The 14,675-nt window shown below is 28.1% G+C and overlaps 2 protein-coding genes across 11 annotated transcripts in view; both read right to left on the reverse strand.

Annotated features, from left to right (window-relative positions):
* Nucleotides 1-14,675, reverse strand: part of LOC111630144 (septin-7-like) — a 141,606-nt gene that overhangs the window by 29,971 nt on the left and 96,960 nt on the right. For all 10 annotated transcript variants that reach the window (XM_023374189.1, XM_023374185.1, XM_023374186.1 and 7 more), the window contains 4 exons: nt 5,859-5,993; nt 5,657-5,774; nt 3,720-3,812; nt 2,770-2,866 (listed from right to left, as the gene is read on the reverse strand). In XM_023374189.1, coding sequence (XP_023229957.1) covers nt 2,770-2,866; nt 3,720-3,812; nt 5,657-5,774; nt 5,859-5,993 — 443 coding nt within the window. The remainder of the gene's footprint in view (nt 1-2,769; nt 2,867-3,719; nt 3,813-5,656; nt 5,775-5,858; nt 5,994-14,675) is intronic.
* On the reverse strand, nt 8,222-10,296 carry LOC111630145 (septin-7-like). The gene is made up of 2 exons (XM_023374196.1): nt 10,267-10,296; nt 8,222-8,513 (listed from the first exon to the last, which is right to left on the reverse strand). Exons 1-2 carry the CDS (start codon nt 10,279-10,281, stop codon nt 8,235-8,237), a joined length of 294 nt encoding a protein of 97 aa, XP_023229964.1. The 5' UTR covers nt 10,282-10,296; the 3' UTR covers nt 8,222-8,234.

Genomic DNA, 14,675 nt, shown 5'->3' on the forward strand with positions numbered 1-14,675 from the left:
ATTTCTCACTTACACCAGCAAATGTCGACATTCAGCATGCACTGATGGTGAATGTTGAATAAAAATATTTTTATTACGTTAAGACAAAAATGCAACTTTTTAATATGTCAAAATAGGAGAAAGTTTAAGTAACAGCACATGTAAATAAACTGTTGAACCTACAACGAACAGTACTGTACGTTCGAAATCATTAATGAAAATAATACAATAATAAACTCATACGTAAATTATGTGATTGACATTGTACAATCTTATTTATTGCAATAACTTAAACTGTTATGGCACTTTGAGTCCCTTGCTTTTACAACTGCATTTATTCGTGGAACACTTCTCTTTGCAATGGTTAAAAGCAAGGGACTCTTGTCCCTTGCTTTTACAACTGCATTTATTCGTGGAACACTTCTTTTTGCAATGACAGCGTGTACAGTAGACCTCCTTATAATACTGTAGATAATTCCGTGTTATATGAATTCCATGTTGTACGAGTCACTTAGATTTTACAAATATGTGTGCTGGGCTGTGAATGGCTCACATATTTGTAAAAGCTAAGTGACTCGTACAACATGGAATTCATATAACATGGAATTATCTAGTGTTATAGGGAGCTCTACTGTATATCCTTACCCTCCACTTTTCGAATTAGCTGTAGCTGCTTCTCTCAGCAATATTTCTTGAGAAGAAATATCATCTACGAAAAGTAACTTTTCTTTACAAATTACGAACTGATTACGTTATAACATGATTACGAACTGATCTGTTAATGGTATCTTTTATTCGAATATCGCTGACACCTTACCGACGACCCCTCTCATCCTCCGCCACTTGACCTGACTAACCGATCCCCATCTCATGGGATCAAAAGAACAAAAACACCATCCAGTGACAAAGTGGGTGATTTCCACCAAACTGTTGCCAGGAAAAGAGGTACGACCTTATCCTACCTCGACTACCCATAAAGGATTTGGCGACAACTGTTGCCTCTCTGTCGACATCGGCTTTTCAGGTGTCGTTTTGACCTCCACCAAAGCTTATCTGTGTTTGTCGACATACACCAGCGATTGTTTGAATGTATAATAATATAACTAAATATTCGGTCTTTCACCGACGTATTTTGTATGTGTCAACATTCACCGGAGAATATTGACATTCTCTAATTTCGGTCTTTCACAGTAACATATATATATTAGCTAAACACAAATGAATAATTCACAACTTATTACTAATGCAGGTGAAACATTGATAATTAATAAAAAGTTAATTTTGAAATTACTACAAGTCTATTTGGAGCAAGTTTCAAATCCATAATTCCAGCAATGTGGAAAATTTTACCACACTTTCTATACAAACACAACAAGATAAATTTATATTATATTTTATTTATATTCTTTATAATCATAGTTATATTATTTATAAATATGATTAGAAAGAATTATATTGGGTTGTTCGGAAAGTAATTTCGTTTTTTTACCACTAGACAGATTAGTCATATTTTTCCNAAGAACAAATGAAAAGAACCAAGTCGAATTAATTAAGTCAGAAAAAAGAAAGTGTGCATTATAATCAAGAAAATGTGAGTATTGTATTAATCTTTAAAATATTGGTATTAAATCTGTCTTATAATATCACAACAATTCCTGTAAATTGGGTTATCCAATAAGAATAAAATACAATACCAATATAGCTCTATCACTGAAAAAATTCGCTTATTTTTGCTCATCCTGAGTTTTGCTTTTTAGTAGAAATGGCTAAAAGAACCAGCAAAGGTTGTCCAATACAGGAGCACCTGTATTGGACAATCACCTGTCTAAAAACACCACTTTTTGAAGGAACCGTAGATGGTCACCATAGACAGGTTTTACTGTATATATATTTATATAAACCATTAGCAATACTTGTGAATTTAAAATCTCTTCACAATTTCAAGTACTTTTTTTTTTACTTAAAGTTTAGTACATTTGAATGTTTCAAAATATGCTAACTACATTCTAACATATCTTTCCTAATACAACAGAGGCCTGCAAACTTGACTTAATTAATTAGGAATGAGAAGGTTACCAAATAATTACCAAAAACGATGATTTCATGGATAGTGATGATGCTAGTCTAAATAGCAAAATTTTCATAAAGATATTATATGTGCAAATTTGTATATGTATTAACTATGTACTAGTAATGACTATTTCTGTTTGTCGTTAAATTTTAATTTAAAAAAACATTAGATACTTAGTGACTGCTTTTGAATTAGTGACACTTACATGGTGGTGTTTTGCAGTGGCATCTTGGAAAAGGGTTATACTCTTTGTTAACATGTGGAATTAATGCTATTATCAGGTGATGCCAGTGAATAACAATAACTTATTTGATCCTAGTGTTACGTTATACAGATAAAAATTAGTTTACATGTATTTCTTGTTTTTAAATGACACAAGTTTTACAGAATGTCAAATTTCCAGAACTATACTGAACTTTATCTTTATGAAGCAGATGAAAATAAATGATTAAAAATATGTGAAATGTTATAATCATCAAAATAATTTTTGCTTATTAAACTCTTTTCCCTCATGACAGTATATATTCTATAACTAAAAACAAGATATTTATTTTAATCTACACTCAATAATACCAAGTACATATATATATTAGTTATTTGCAGACAATCAGCCCATATATTCATGGAAATATTATTATTATGATTACATAACTTTTCAAAAAATCAGAAATACATAAAAATAATGATAATTTTTATAAATATTAAAGAAAAAAAAATACCTTCAGCTACACCCCAAGGATATTTCCTTCCTCTTACTTGTTTACCGTTTACATCAACTAGTGTATTACTTCCAACTACAGCAAATGGCATACGTTCCTAGTATACATTTAAGAATATATTGTCTATTTTCATAAATGTAAGTTATGTACTATATTAGTAGATAAATAACTAAGTTTATTTTTAAATGAAAGTCTTAAATTATAAGGTTTGATATAATAATATAAATATTTATCTTAAAAAAAGTCTTGTAAGATTAATTAGACAAACTCATGCAGAAGTTCTCAAAATAAAAACTAAATAAATAAAATAATACTAATTTTTAAAAGTTATGTACATAAAATAATCCTATACTACAATTAAACTATATAATATACCATTTTATAAAGCAAACTTTAAGAGTTCATATTATAAATCTAATCTATTTTATATGTATTAAATACATGTGTTTATAATGATTTTAAGCTTTTTCAATCAAAAATAAATAAATAAATAATAATAATAATAATATAGAAATAGGGGGTTAAAGCCTTTAAGACAGGAAGTGAAGCAGAGATAAAGTTCCCCCTTACTTAGTTTATAAAATTTATTATAATAATAAAATTATACAATAACAATTACAATTTTATTCAGCTATAAAAAAAAATAATTGTGTTAGCAATTATGCTAACAAACAGTTNATATTAGCCAAATCATTTAACTCAATGTTCTCCTTATACATCATCAGTACTTAATTTTTGAAAAAGCAACTTTTACCAAAAAAACTAGGATAGCAAAAGATTTTTTCTGGTAAAAAAAAAAAAAATAGTGGTAAAAATACATTGGTCATTCTAAAGGTGATAACTTACTGGAGATTTATTTAAGAAAGTTCTCTAAAAAATTTTTGAACAATAAATAATCAGCTGTACTCTACTGTACATTTATTAAGAAATCATACCTGATTAATGCATACCTTTAATAGTTTTTGTACTTTGTTTTCTTCTTCATCGTCACATTCTGGGAATTCATACACCTTTATTTTATTTTGAGCAATTTCATTTAAAATCTGAAAAATAATCAAAAGTAAAGGGTTTTAAAAATTATTCATTACTTATGTTAAAAAGTAAATACTAAATCAAATTGTTTCTTTTACTACAGTATTTACTCAAAAAATCTTCAGAAAGTAAAATGATATTGTATAATCTGCAAAAGAAAACATTTGGCTTAAAACTGCAAGGGTATTAAAAAGATTAAAGAATGAAAGATCAACTATAAGAATGGCAAACAATGGCCTCTAACCATAATTAAAAAAAATCATTGTACAAATTGGTAAAATATGCTGAAATGCAGATAGAAATTTATGACAAAACAAAGATGGGAGAAATATTGTGGGAAATTCTGCATTTGTAATAAATTCAATTTCTTTCAAAATACTGTCCATATGAAAGAAAAAAAAATGCATCATTTTTATTATAGAAGTCAATAAAGTTTCATTTATTCAAGTTTAAGAGAAATCACATCAATGTGTTTTCTATGAAAATAGAAAAAGATAAGATTTGATATCTATAAAATTAAAAAAGAGTTATAAACCATGACAAGTTGAAAGGCCCGATGCAGGCATCAGGGCATACTAAATTACAAATAAAAATAATAATATACTGAATATTATACTATAAAAATATAAAATAATTTATATTGCTAATTTAAATAATAGCTAGGGGCACTCATAGTGGCCATTTTTGGCATACAGTGAAAAGAAAAAAAGAAAAGAAAGAATCTGGTTTTTCAGTTTTATACAGTTAGACCAGAAGATGAGCCCAGCATTGCCCAGGCAAAAAACAACAACAAAGATTAAGATTATTTCGTACTTCTAATCCTTCTATTCTAGTAGTCTGGGATGTCCCTAGTGGGAAAAAATCGCATCAAATAAAAATATACTGAATTTATTGTTAATTTAAATAATAGCTAGGGGCACCCCTAGTGGCCATTTTTGGCATACAGAACAGAAAAAAAGAATCCAGGTTTTTCAGTTTTATATATATATATGAGAAAAATTCAATGATGATAAACTGCAAATGTTTAACATTTAATTATTATTAATATTAGTAACAATAACTGGAAAAAAAATTCAGATAAGCTATGTGAAGAAGAGGATGCCAATTAAAATTTTAAAATGGTACGGTACAGATTGTTATTGAAAAAATATGTAATATAAAATATATTGTAAATATACATAATAGTATATACAAGGGCTATTTTTTAAATAAGGTCTGTTTTTTAATAAGAAGAAAAATACTGTAAATATTATTAAAATACATTTTTTCTCATATTCTACATACTTTTATATACTTTTCTACATAATTTCCATTTTTGTTCAAACATTTGTCATACCACTCAAAAATTTTTTAAATTCCGACTTCAAAGAAATCTGCCGCCTGACACCAGAAGACATTAGGCCATGCCGCTTGTCTTGTATGGCACGGCGGAGTTTTCTGAAGGTCACAATAAGCATCAGAATTGATTGTTGTGCCTCTTGGCATAAAATCCACTAACAAAGTCCCTTTCCTGTCCCAAAAGACAGTTATCATGATCTTTTGTGCTGGAATTGAATAACAGATCGTATCTTGCAGTCGGCAGGTAACTCAATTTTCTTAAACATTATAAACTTCTACAATTCATCACACAGACAGACAATATGGCTGCCAATGGCATCTAAACACACGCAAAGCATGCTGAAAGCAGATGCTCATACACATTGCTGCAATCGCACGTCATTCTCACTTTCATTCACAAATGGACCTTATTTAAAAAATAGCCCCCGTACTATACCTTAACATTGAATATTTAATACTGTAGATTGTAATATCTTTTTTCTTTAACAAATTTAAAATTTAAATTTTTAATACTCACTGTTCTTTTAAAAAAAGAACATTCTTCAGGTGTTAACGTATCTGCTTTTGCAATAAGTGGAATAATATTAACTTTATCATGTAACTGTTTCATAAATTCAATATCTAAAGGCTTGAGTCTGAAATCAAATGTACAATAAAGAATGTATAATACAATTTTAGAAAAAAAAGAAAAAATTAATATTTGACAAACAAAAACTTACCCATGCCCAGAAGGTGCAATGAAATAAAGGCAACAGTGAACACGAGTATCAGGAATAGTTGTTCTGTTAACTCTAGATTCTGCATTAAGGTATTCTTCACATTTACTCTCTATAAAATCAACTATAGGTTGCCAACTGAAAATATAGTTTTAATAATTCTAAACAGATTGCAAATATACACACACAATTTAAATCAATATATTAGCCAAATCATTTAACTCAATGTTCTCCTAGAATCATTTGAATGGGTATGTCACCCATTCAAAACATTCTATGAGAACATTCCATGATTTTACTAACTACCCAGTTAATGTGATGAATTTAAGTGTTAAATGAAAAAATAAAAAATTTTATATTATAATAAAGCACCATTCCCAACTGCAGAAAAATAATGTGAAGACAAAAATTTTCCATTCATGTATCACAGCATGCCTAGAAAATCATTTTAACTTCAAACATGCTTTATGTTTTATGCTGATATTAATGTCGCATGTTATAACAGGCACCATTAGCTAGGCATTGGTGTGCTTTTTAAATGGCAACACTGGACAGAAGAGTAAAAACTGTGAATACCACAGCAAATTTTTTCAGTCAGCAACTGAGTTGACATCATAGAGAGTGATTATCAAGGGAAACAGCAGATGACTTGGTTTCCCTGGAAGGAGGGTGTGAATACTACAGATTCATAAGCAATTGGTGGCAGTATGTGCGGAACAAGCACCATCACAGAAAACATGGCTACACAAACAGAGAAGGAAAGTGAAAGTAACAATGACAATCAACATTCCCTGGGTGGAGCAGATCATCCTGGAAAACAGGTACATCATATTTTTGGAAATAGAGGCAGCCACAGAACTTGCCAGAGTCACCCTATAGCACACCATGCATGAGCACTTTAAGATTACTGACTGCAGCACAAATGCAACAACATAAAGACAGGAGCTGTCATCTCCTGTAATGCTATGACCAGAATCCAGCAGGCTTCATGTCCAGGTTTGTGACCAGTGATGAGAAACAACTCCATTACCATGAACTGGACAAAATTCCAATCAATGCAATGGAAGCACATGGGGAATCCACTGAAGCTATTTCAGACAATGTCCTCAGCCAACAAGTGTGTGGCNTAAATGAAAAATTAGCAGTGCTACAAAGACTGGACAAAGGGGAAGATTGTTTATTTTACTTTTTTCTGATAATCCGACCTTTTTTGCATTCCGACCATACCCCCAGTCCCAAAGGTGACGGATTAGAGGGGTTCTACTGTATGTAGAGAAAGACATTCATTCAAATAAAGAAAAATATTTGAAAATTTCAGGGAGTTTGGTCTTCAGTGTCTTTGATAAGAATAATTCCTGCAACAAAGCTTACATTATTATTCAAATGAGTCCATTTGATTTCATGACTATAATATCCCAAGTAAAACATTTATTACATACAATGATTTTACACTAAGTTTAGTTAGTACAACTAAAATTTCTCTCAAATAATACTTTCACTAATTTTAAGAAAAGCCATGGTAATTAGACCTGTAATAAAGTTTCAAGAATGAAAACTCATTACAAACAAGTATTGCAGATCTGTCTTCTACAAGTCAAAGTATCCATTTCAGGAAATGAAATATTCATAAGTTAGAGAAGATTCAAGGCATTCATTTGATGATGAAATTTATGTCTACAGTTGATGTTGAATTTTACAAAATAATTCTGAAGCAGAGGATTTTCTGAATCTAATATTTAAAGCTCAAACCAAAATTTCTGTCTGTGTATACCATAAGTTATATTGCTATATAAACAATAATTTATTTGTAACTGTGAAATAAATGGTTAATGCACTATTACAACAACAAAATATTCTTCTTTTCGAAAATAATCTCTTTTCTATAACAGTAATAATTAATCCTGTATTCACTTCAAACTTCAAATTCCTTGCTGTAAAACTGTATTCAAGTCTGACAGAACCCTCTAGTCCTCACCTCAATGTGTTTAATATGATAGTTTTTTGTAGTGTATGTGGTATGATACCTGTTTAAGATAGAACTACTGACACACTAAGTACATCATCCTTCTTTACAGGCACTTTATTTAATGGATAAGTTCTAATTATCATCATAATTATTAAAAGTGCATAACAGAAGCAAATTGATTAATTTATTAACTTTCCGTTTATGTTAAGTAGTCAGAATTTTATCTAGTTTTTCAAATTAATTATTATTTACATTTTTCTTTATATTATCTTTAATACATTTATGCCTAAGAGTCAAAATTCTGATTAACATTTATTTTTAGCTATGCTTAACTAGTTATATATATATAATAATTAATAATACACACACACACACACAATTTATACATTATTATTTATGAAGAATAGATGAAATTAAAAATAATACACACCTACAACCATTAATGTAAACTCAAATCCTCTTTTGACTGCTTTACGATAGACTTGATTTGGGAGATTGGCAAAACCAACATAACCATCTGATTCCTTTGAATGTGACATGTCTTTTACAATTTCTTTTTCTTTATTGAATATAGATTCTTTTAACGTCACCGAATTCGTTGTGCTTGTAGTTGTTGTAGTTGTATTAGATGTAATACTAGTAGAAACTGGTTGCCCATCCTGACGAAAGAACAACTCTCTCTTTGCAGACAACTGAAATAAAATTTTTGGAACAAAATTCATATAAAATAAAAATTTTTTAAAAAATAATTTACAATATCTAAACAATATAATAATCTTAAACTGAAATTTTGAACACAACAATTTAGACAACTAAACTGCAATGGCAGACTTTCATTGAATGTATGCAAAAATTTTTCAAAGAACAACCTCTGCTGAGATTAATAACATAAGTTTTGTCATATGCAGTCTGTACAGTACAAGTAAATATTTAAAAAAACCTTGTAAACATCCTCACTTTCTTTCTGTTGTTAACATCAGCAACAGTCCAAATCAGAATTCTTATAAAAGGAGATGACCTTTCAACATTAAACACCATCAGCCAAGGTTTCAAATTTTTACCTTTATGTATTTTATTGTGAAATTGGCTAATTTACCAGAGGATACTGTTTCAATTTAAATCATGTTATGTGAGCATAGTCTCATAAAAACATCATCTCCGAATATAAGAATTCTGTTTTGGACTGTCACTGGTGTTAATGAAAAGAAAGTGAAGACGTTATTTAATTTATGTAGTCTGTTTTAATCAGAAGACAAAGACTGATTATTTGATATTTTGAAGTTTATTATTATAAAATTAAAAATCATATCAACTAAATGTCAATATCTATTGAGACAGTTAAAATTGCATAACTTTTTAATTTGATGCCTTGATGAAAACAAAGTAAACACTTTCAAATTGAATGTTTTTTAGAATATTTATTTAGAAATAGTTTTAAAATAAAAGTTAATCTACTGATAGATATCAAAAATGTCTTCTGATATTGTCTAATTATAACAGGATGCCTACTAATAGTCAAAACTAAAATTAAATACTGAAATATTCTGTAAGTGTAATCAGAAAATTTTGAAAATCATTGGAGTCAATTTACAAATTCTTATAGAAAATACTATTTCACATTAAATAAAACCTACAAAGTTTAAGCATAAAAGAGTAATTGTAATATTTTAATCTAAATAATTGATATTTTGCTATTATACTTTGACATTAAGCCATTTGAATGAATTTCTAATTTTTAAAATAAATATTTGAAATAAAAACTAAGAAATATTTTGCAGGATCTCATCAATTAAGAGTAGAGAGAAAGTTGTGAATCTAAGCCATTATTAACTTATTATTACAAACAAGACAGATATTTTGTGAGTACAATACATATTTAATTAATGTAATAGTATCTGTCAAAAAGGAAAGCTTTTGCATGGACCTTTCAAGGTCCTGAAAAGTACTCTGTAAAGCCATAGGTTCCAATAACTGATTAAAAAAAGTTAATTATCTTTTTCTAATTTCAACCAAAACTGAAATATTTGGATAAAATTATATGACATCACACTAAACATCCAATAAGAATGAAATATTACAATTATAACTACAGTTTAAAATTGTGTAAAATATTTTTTAAAAAATTACCTCAATAAATATAAAAAACTACTTTATTATAACAAATTATAATAGTCTTATTAGACTATTTTATTTATTCATTGAAGTCTGGCGAGAGAGAGAGAGAGAGAGAGAGATTTCGTAAATGTGAAAAAAAACATTTACGTCTAGGATTATTTCATTAAATATTTAAACATTAAATTATTTTATTGAATAACTAAAAATTTTCTTAAATTTTGTAAATACTGTACAATATTATGTTTACAATTCAAATATGGAATTCATCAATCCTAAATTTTTATCCAAGGAACCAGAAACAAGTATAGGTATGTGGAAATTGCTACTCACTGTATTCATATCCATTGCTGGATCTTTGGGTTTTTAATCTATAATAATCAAACATTACTTTACTGGCCTGTTATAAAAGCATTTCAAAATATTTCTCAAGATATCATCATCTTATATTAAATATCACCCTTCAGTTAGTGGTTAGGTTAAGAGATGCTACATTTAAGTTCTAAAATAATTAAAGTCAAAGAACACATTAAGTATTTTTTCATTCAACAGTATTTGTTTTATCTATAATAAAAATGTCATGCAAATATACAAAAGCTGTAACCTAAAAGAAGCTGCATTGAATCAAGACTGTGTTGTTTATTCAATCTATATCAAGAGAGTCATATTCATATAAACTGGTGGCTTTCAGATTCACAGTCAAAGAGTCACACATCTCCAACAGTAAAGACAAAATATTTGAACTAAATTACATCAAAAAAGTTACTTTAAAACATGGCTATCCTTCATCATTATCAAGAAACTTGTCAAACAATACTCCTATTGACTTCCAAAATCAAAGACCAATGGTATTTTCAAATCATTGGGGTACATCAAAATTACAAAGAATTAGAAAGATTGAATAATATCTCTATTGCATTTAGATGCAACCCAAATATATTCTTCGATTAGAAATTCTAAAGATCCTCTAAGTGACCTACAACTCCCAGGATATACACTATTCCTGTTACAGACACAGGGATGGTCAGAATTTGCAGTAAACAGCACCCTGACCCACCCACTCAATCAATAATCAAAAAAAGCATTTAGCATCATTGGAAAAAAGTCAGAACATTACAGCACTGACTGTATTTGCAATGAATCAGCAGGTTCAAGTGTATCTTACCAGTGTCAAACTTTCACATTGCATGGGCCAATTAAATCAACTCAAATATCTAGAGAAATTGACAGAACATCAATCAATTTTAAGGATATATAGATTAACTAATTCATTTTAATTAAGATAAAATAAATTAGAAGAAAAACGACTTAAAAAATATGGAACACTTATTTTGTAGGATATACAATATTTTTTTATATGAATATCCTGTTTAAGACAGTTTCATTTAATGTAAATTTGTTATAATGCAATTAGTGACCAGCAATTTGCATTTTTCACCAGACACTTGTCCTCTAGTGTTCTAAAATACCTTGCTCTTATTTGGGACATTACAATCAAAATTATATTTATACATCTTGGTTTGGATCTTTCTTTAGAGTATATTTACTGAAAAGCACTAAACATTGTTCATTGACAATGTTTATAAAACAAAAACATTAATACTACTCAATTTTTTAAACTAGCTGTTATTTTATTTGAATGTGATTTTGGTTTTTATTTGTATATTTATATTTTAATTTACATAGAAGTCATTTAAACTTTTCATTGTTCTAAAATGTTAATATTAAAATCAACTTGTTCCAGAATACTTTCCAGATCATGTTTTTTAAAGTGTAGTTTCTTTTTTCTGAAGAAGGTTGTTGTACTCAACCTTGTACTCATGAGTACAACAACCAAACATTTTTGGTTGTTGTACTCAACCTTCTTCAGGAAAATGAAACAGGAAAATGAAATTCTTCTGCAAAAATGCAAAAGAATTAAAAAATTTTCTGCATTTTACAAGGTCTGGGTATTGTTACTGTAACTCAAAGACAACACCAGATTTTATACTGCAACTCTTATGCATATAGGCAATTGTACACAGTACAAAGCCACAAAAATTTATGCATGTGCAGATGAGCAAAGGCTGAGAATGCAGGGTGAACACAAATTTATTGCTTTTACATTTTGCATAAAATGATAAGTCAGGTGTCGTTTTGATCTCCACCAAAGCTTATCTGTGTTTGTCGACATACACCAGCGATTGTTCGAATGTATAATAATATAACCAAATATTCAGTCTTTCACCAACGTATTTTGTATGTGTCGACATTCTCTAATTTCAGTCTTTCACAGTAACATATATAAGCACACGTGATAAATGTATATTTGTTTTTAAATTTATATACTTGTCAATAATTAATTATTGAAAATTTATAAAATGAATAGTTATAATAAATATAACAATGCCTAAATTGTAATAATTGTAAATATTTCCAGCCATTACAATATATAAAATACATTTAATATATTTTGTTTTACTGTTTTGCCATAAATTGAAATATTTATATTATTATAAATAAGTTAAAATAATAAATTAATATATATAATTTTAGGTTGAAACTGAAATATCTAAGGAGAAAAATGCATTATTACAAAATATAAAACAGCTTAAACTTAAAATTCATGAATCACAAGAGAAATATGACAAATTAAAAAAAGAAACGGAATCTATATTTGAAGAGCAACAATTGACAATAGAAGATTGTAATCTGAATCTTAGTAAAGTGAAAAATGAGTTAGGATATGAGATGTAAGATCATTTTTATTTATATTTTTTTATAATTAACTGAAAAATGTAATTATAATTGAATCTGCTTAATACATATTATGCAATTTCACTACTCATTTTATACAGAAAATTCTCTCATAATTTTACCATTCAGTTTTTGACAACATGCAGCCATTTTCTTTCTAAGAATTTTAAACTGAACTGAGAAAAACATTTTGTACTGATCTTGAGACACACTGATTTTGTACTGTAAATTACACTATTATCTATCATAGGACTTGAGATAGGCATGCATGGTGTCCAAATCAATAAATATCTAACTACTGATTACCTATACTCTAGTGCAATTGCATTTAGAAATTGCATAGCAGAAGCAAATGTAGTCTAATACAATGTTTGTATCTATACCTTGTATGGGCATGTATGTCTTCATATCTCAATTTGATTGTAACTGCATAAAGCGTTGAACAAGAACATTGTCATAGTGCTCTTGTATCTATTTTTAGTCTCTTAATCTATTTTGCAAATAAAATAAGTAATGATGATAATTTGTTTTATAACAAGTAAAAAATTATTACATTAGGCTAATTATTTTTCTTTCACCAGCAATTATTATTAGTTGAAGAAAACTAATTAATATAATAACGGATTTTATTTTATACAGTATCTCAATTTTCCTGAAAAATACATGATGTCCATGTATTTTTCAGGAAAATTGAGATACTGTATAAAATAAAATCCGTTATTATATTAATTAGTTTTCTTCAACTAATAATAATTGCTGGTGAAAGAAAAATAATTAGCCTAATGTAATAATTTTTTACTTGTTATAAAACAAATTATCATCATTACTTATTTTATTTGCAAAATAGATTAAGAGACTAAAAATAGATACAAGAGCACTATGACAATGTTCTTGTTCAACGCTTTATGCAGTTACAATCAAATTGAGATATGAAGACATACATGCCCATACAAGGTATAGATACAAACATTGTATTAGACTACATTTGCTTCTGCTATGCAATTTCTAAATGCAATTGCACTAGAGTATAGGTAATCAGTAGTTAGATATTTATTGATTTGGACACCATGCATGCCTATCTCAAGTCCTATGATAGATAATAGTGTAATTTACAGTACAAAATCAGTGTGTCTCAAGATCAGTACAAAATGTTTTTCTCAGTTCAGTTTAAAATTCTTAGAAAGAAAATGGCTGCATGTTGTCAAAAACTGAATGGTAAAATTATGAGAGAATTTTCTGTATAAAATGAGTAGTGAAATTGCATAATATGTATTAAGCAGATTCAATTATAATTACATTTTTCAGTTAATTATAAAAAAATATAAATAAAAATGATCTTACATCTCATATCCTAACTCATTTTTCACTTTACTAAGATTCAGATTACAATCTTCTATTGTCAATTGTTGCTCTTCAAATATAGATTCCGTTTCTTTTTTTAATTTGTCATATTTCTCTTGTGATTCATGAATTTTAAGTTTAAGCTGTTTTATATTTTGTAATAATGCATTTTTCTCCTTAGATATTTCAGTTTCAACCTAAAATTATATATATTAATTTATTATTTTAACTTATTTATAATAATATAAATATTTCAATTTATGGCAAAACAGTAAAACAAAATATATTAAATGTATTTTATATATTGTAATGGCTGGAAATATTTACAATTATTACAATTTAGGCATTGTTATATTTATTATAACTATTCATTTTATAAATTTTCAATAATTAATTATTGACAAGTATATAAATTTAAAAACAAATATACATTTATCACGTGTGCTTATATATGTTACTGTGAAAGACTGAAATTAGAGAATGTCGACACATACAAAATACGTTGGTGAAAGACTGAATATTTGGTTATATTATTATACATTCGAACAATCGCTGGTGTATGTCGACAAGCACAGATAAGCTTTGGTGGAGGTCGAAACGACACCCGAAAAGCCGATGTCGATAGAGAGGCGACAGTCTATCGCCAAATCCTTTGTGGGTAGCCG

Source organism: Centruroides sculpturatus, unplaced genomic scaffold (genome assembly GCF_000671375.1).
Source record: "Centruroides sculpturatus isolate CEXI.00-Female unplaced genomic scaffold, Cexi_2.0 scaffold684, whole genome shotgun sequence".
Taxonomy (NCBI): domain Eukaryota; kingdom Metazoa; phylum Arthropoda; class Arachnida; order Scorpiones; family Buthidae; genus Centruroides; species Centruroides sculpturatus.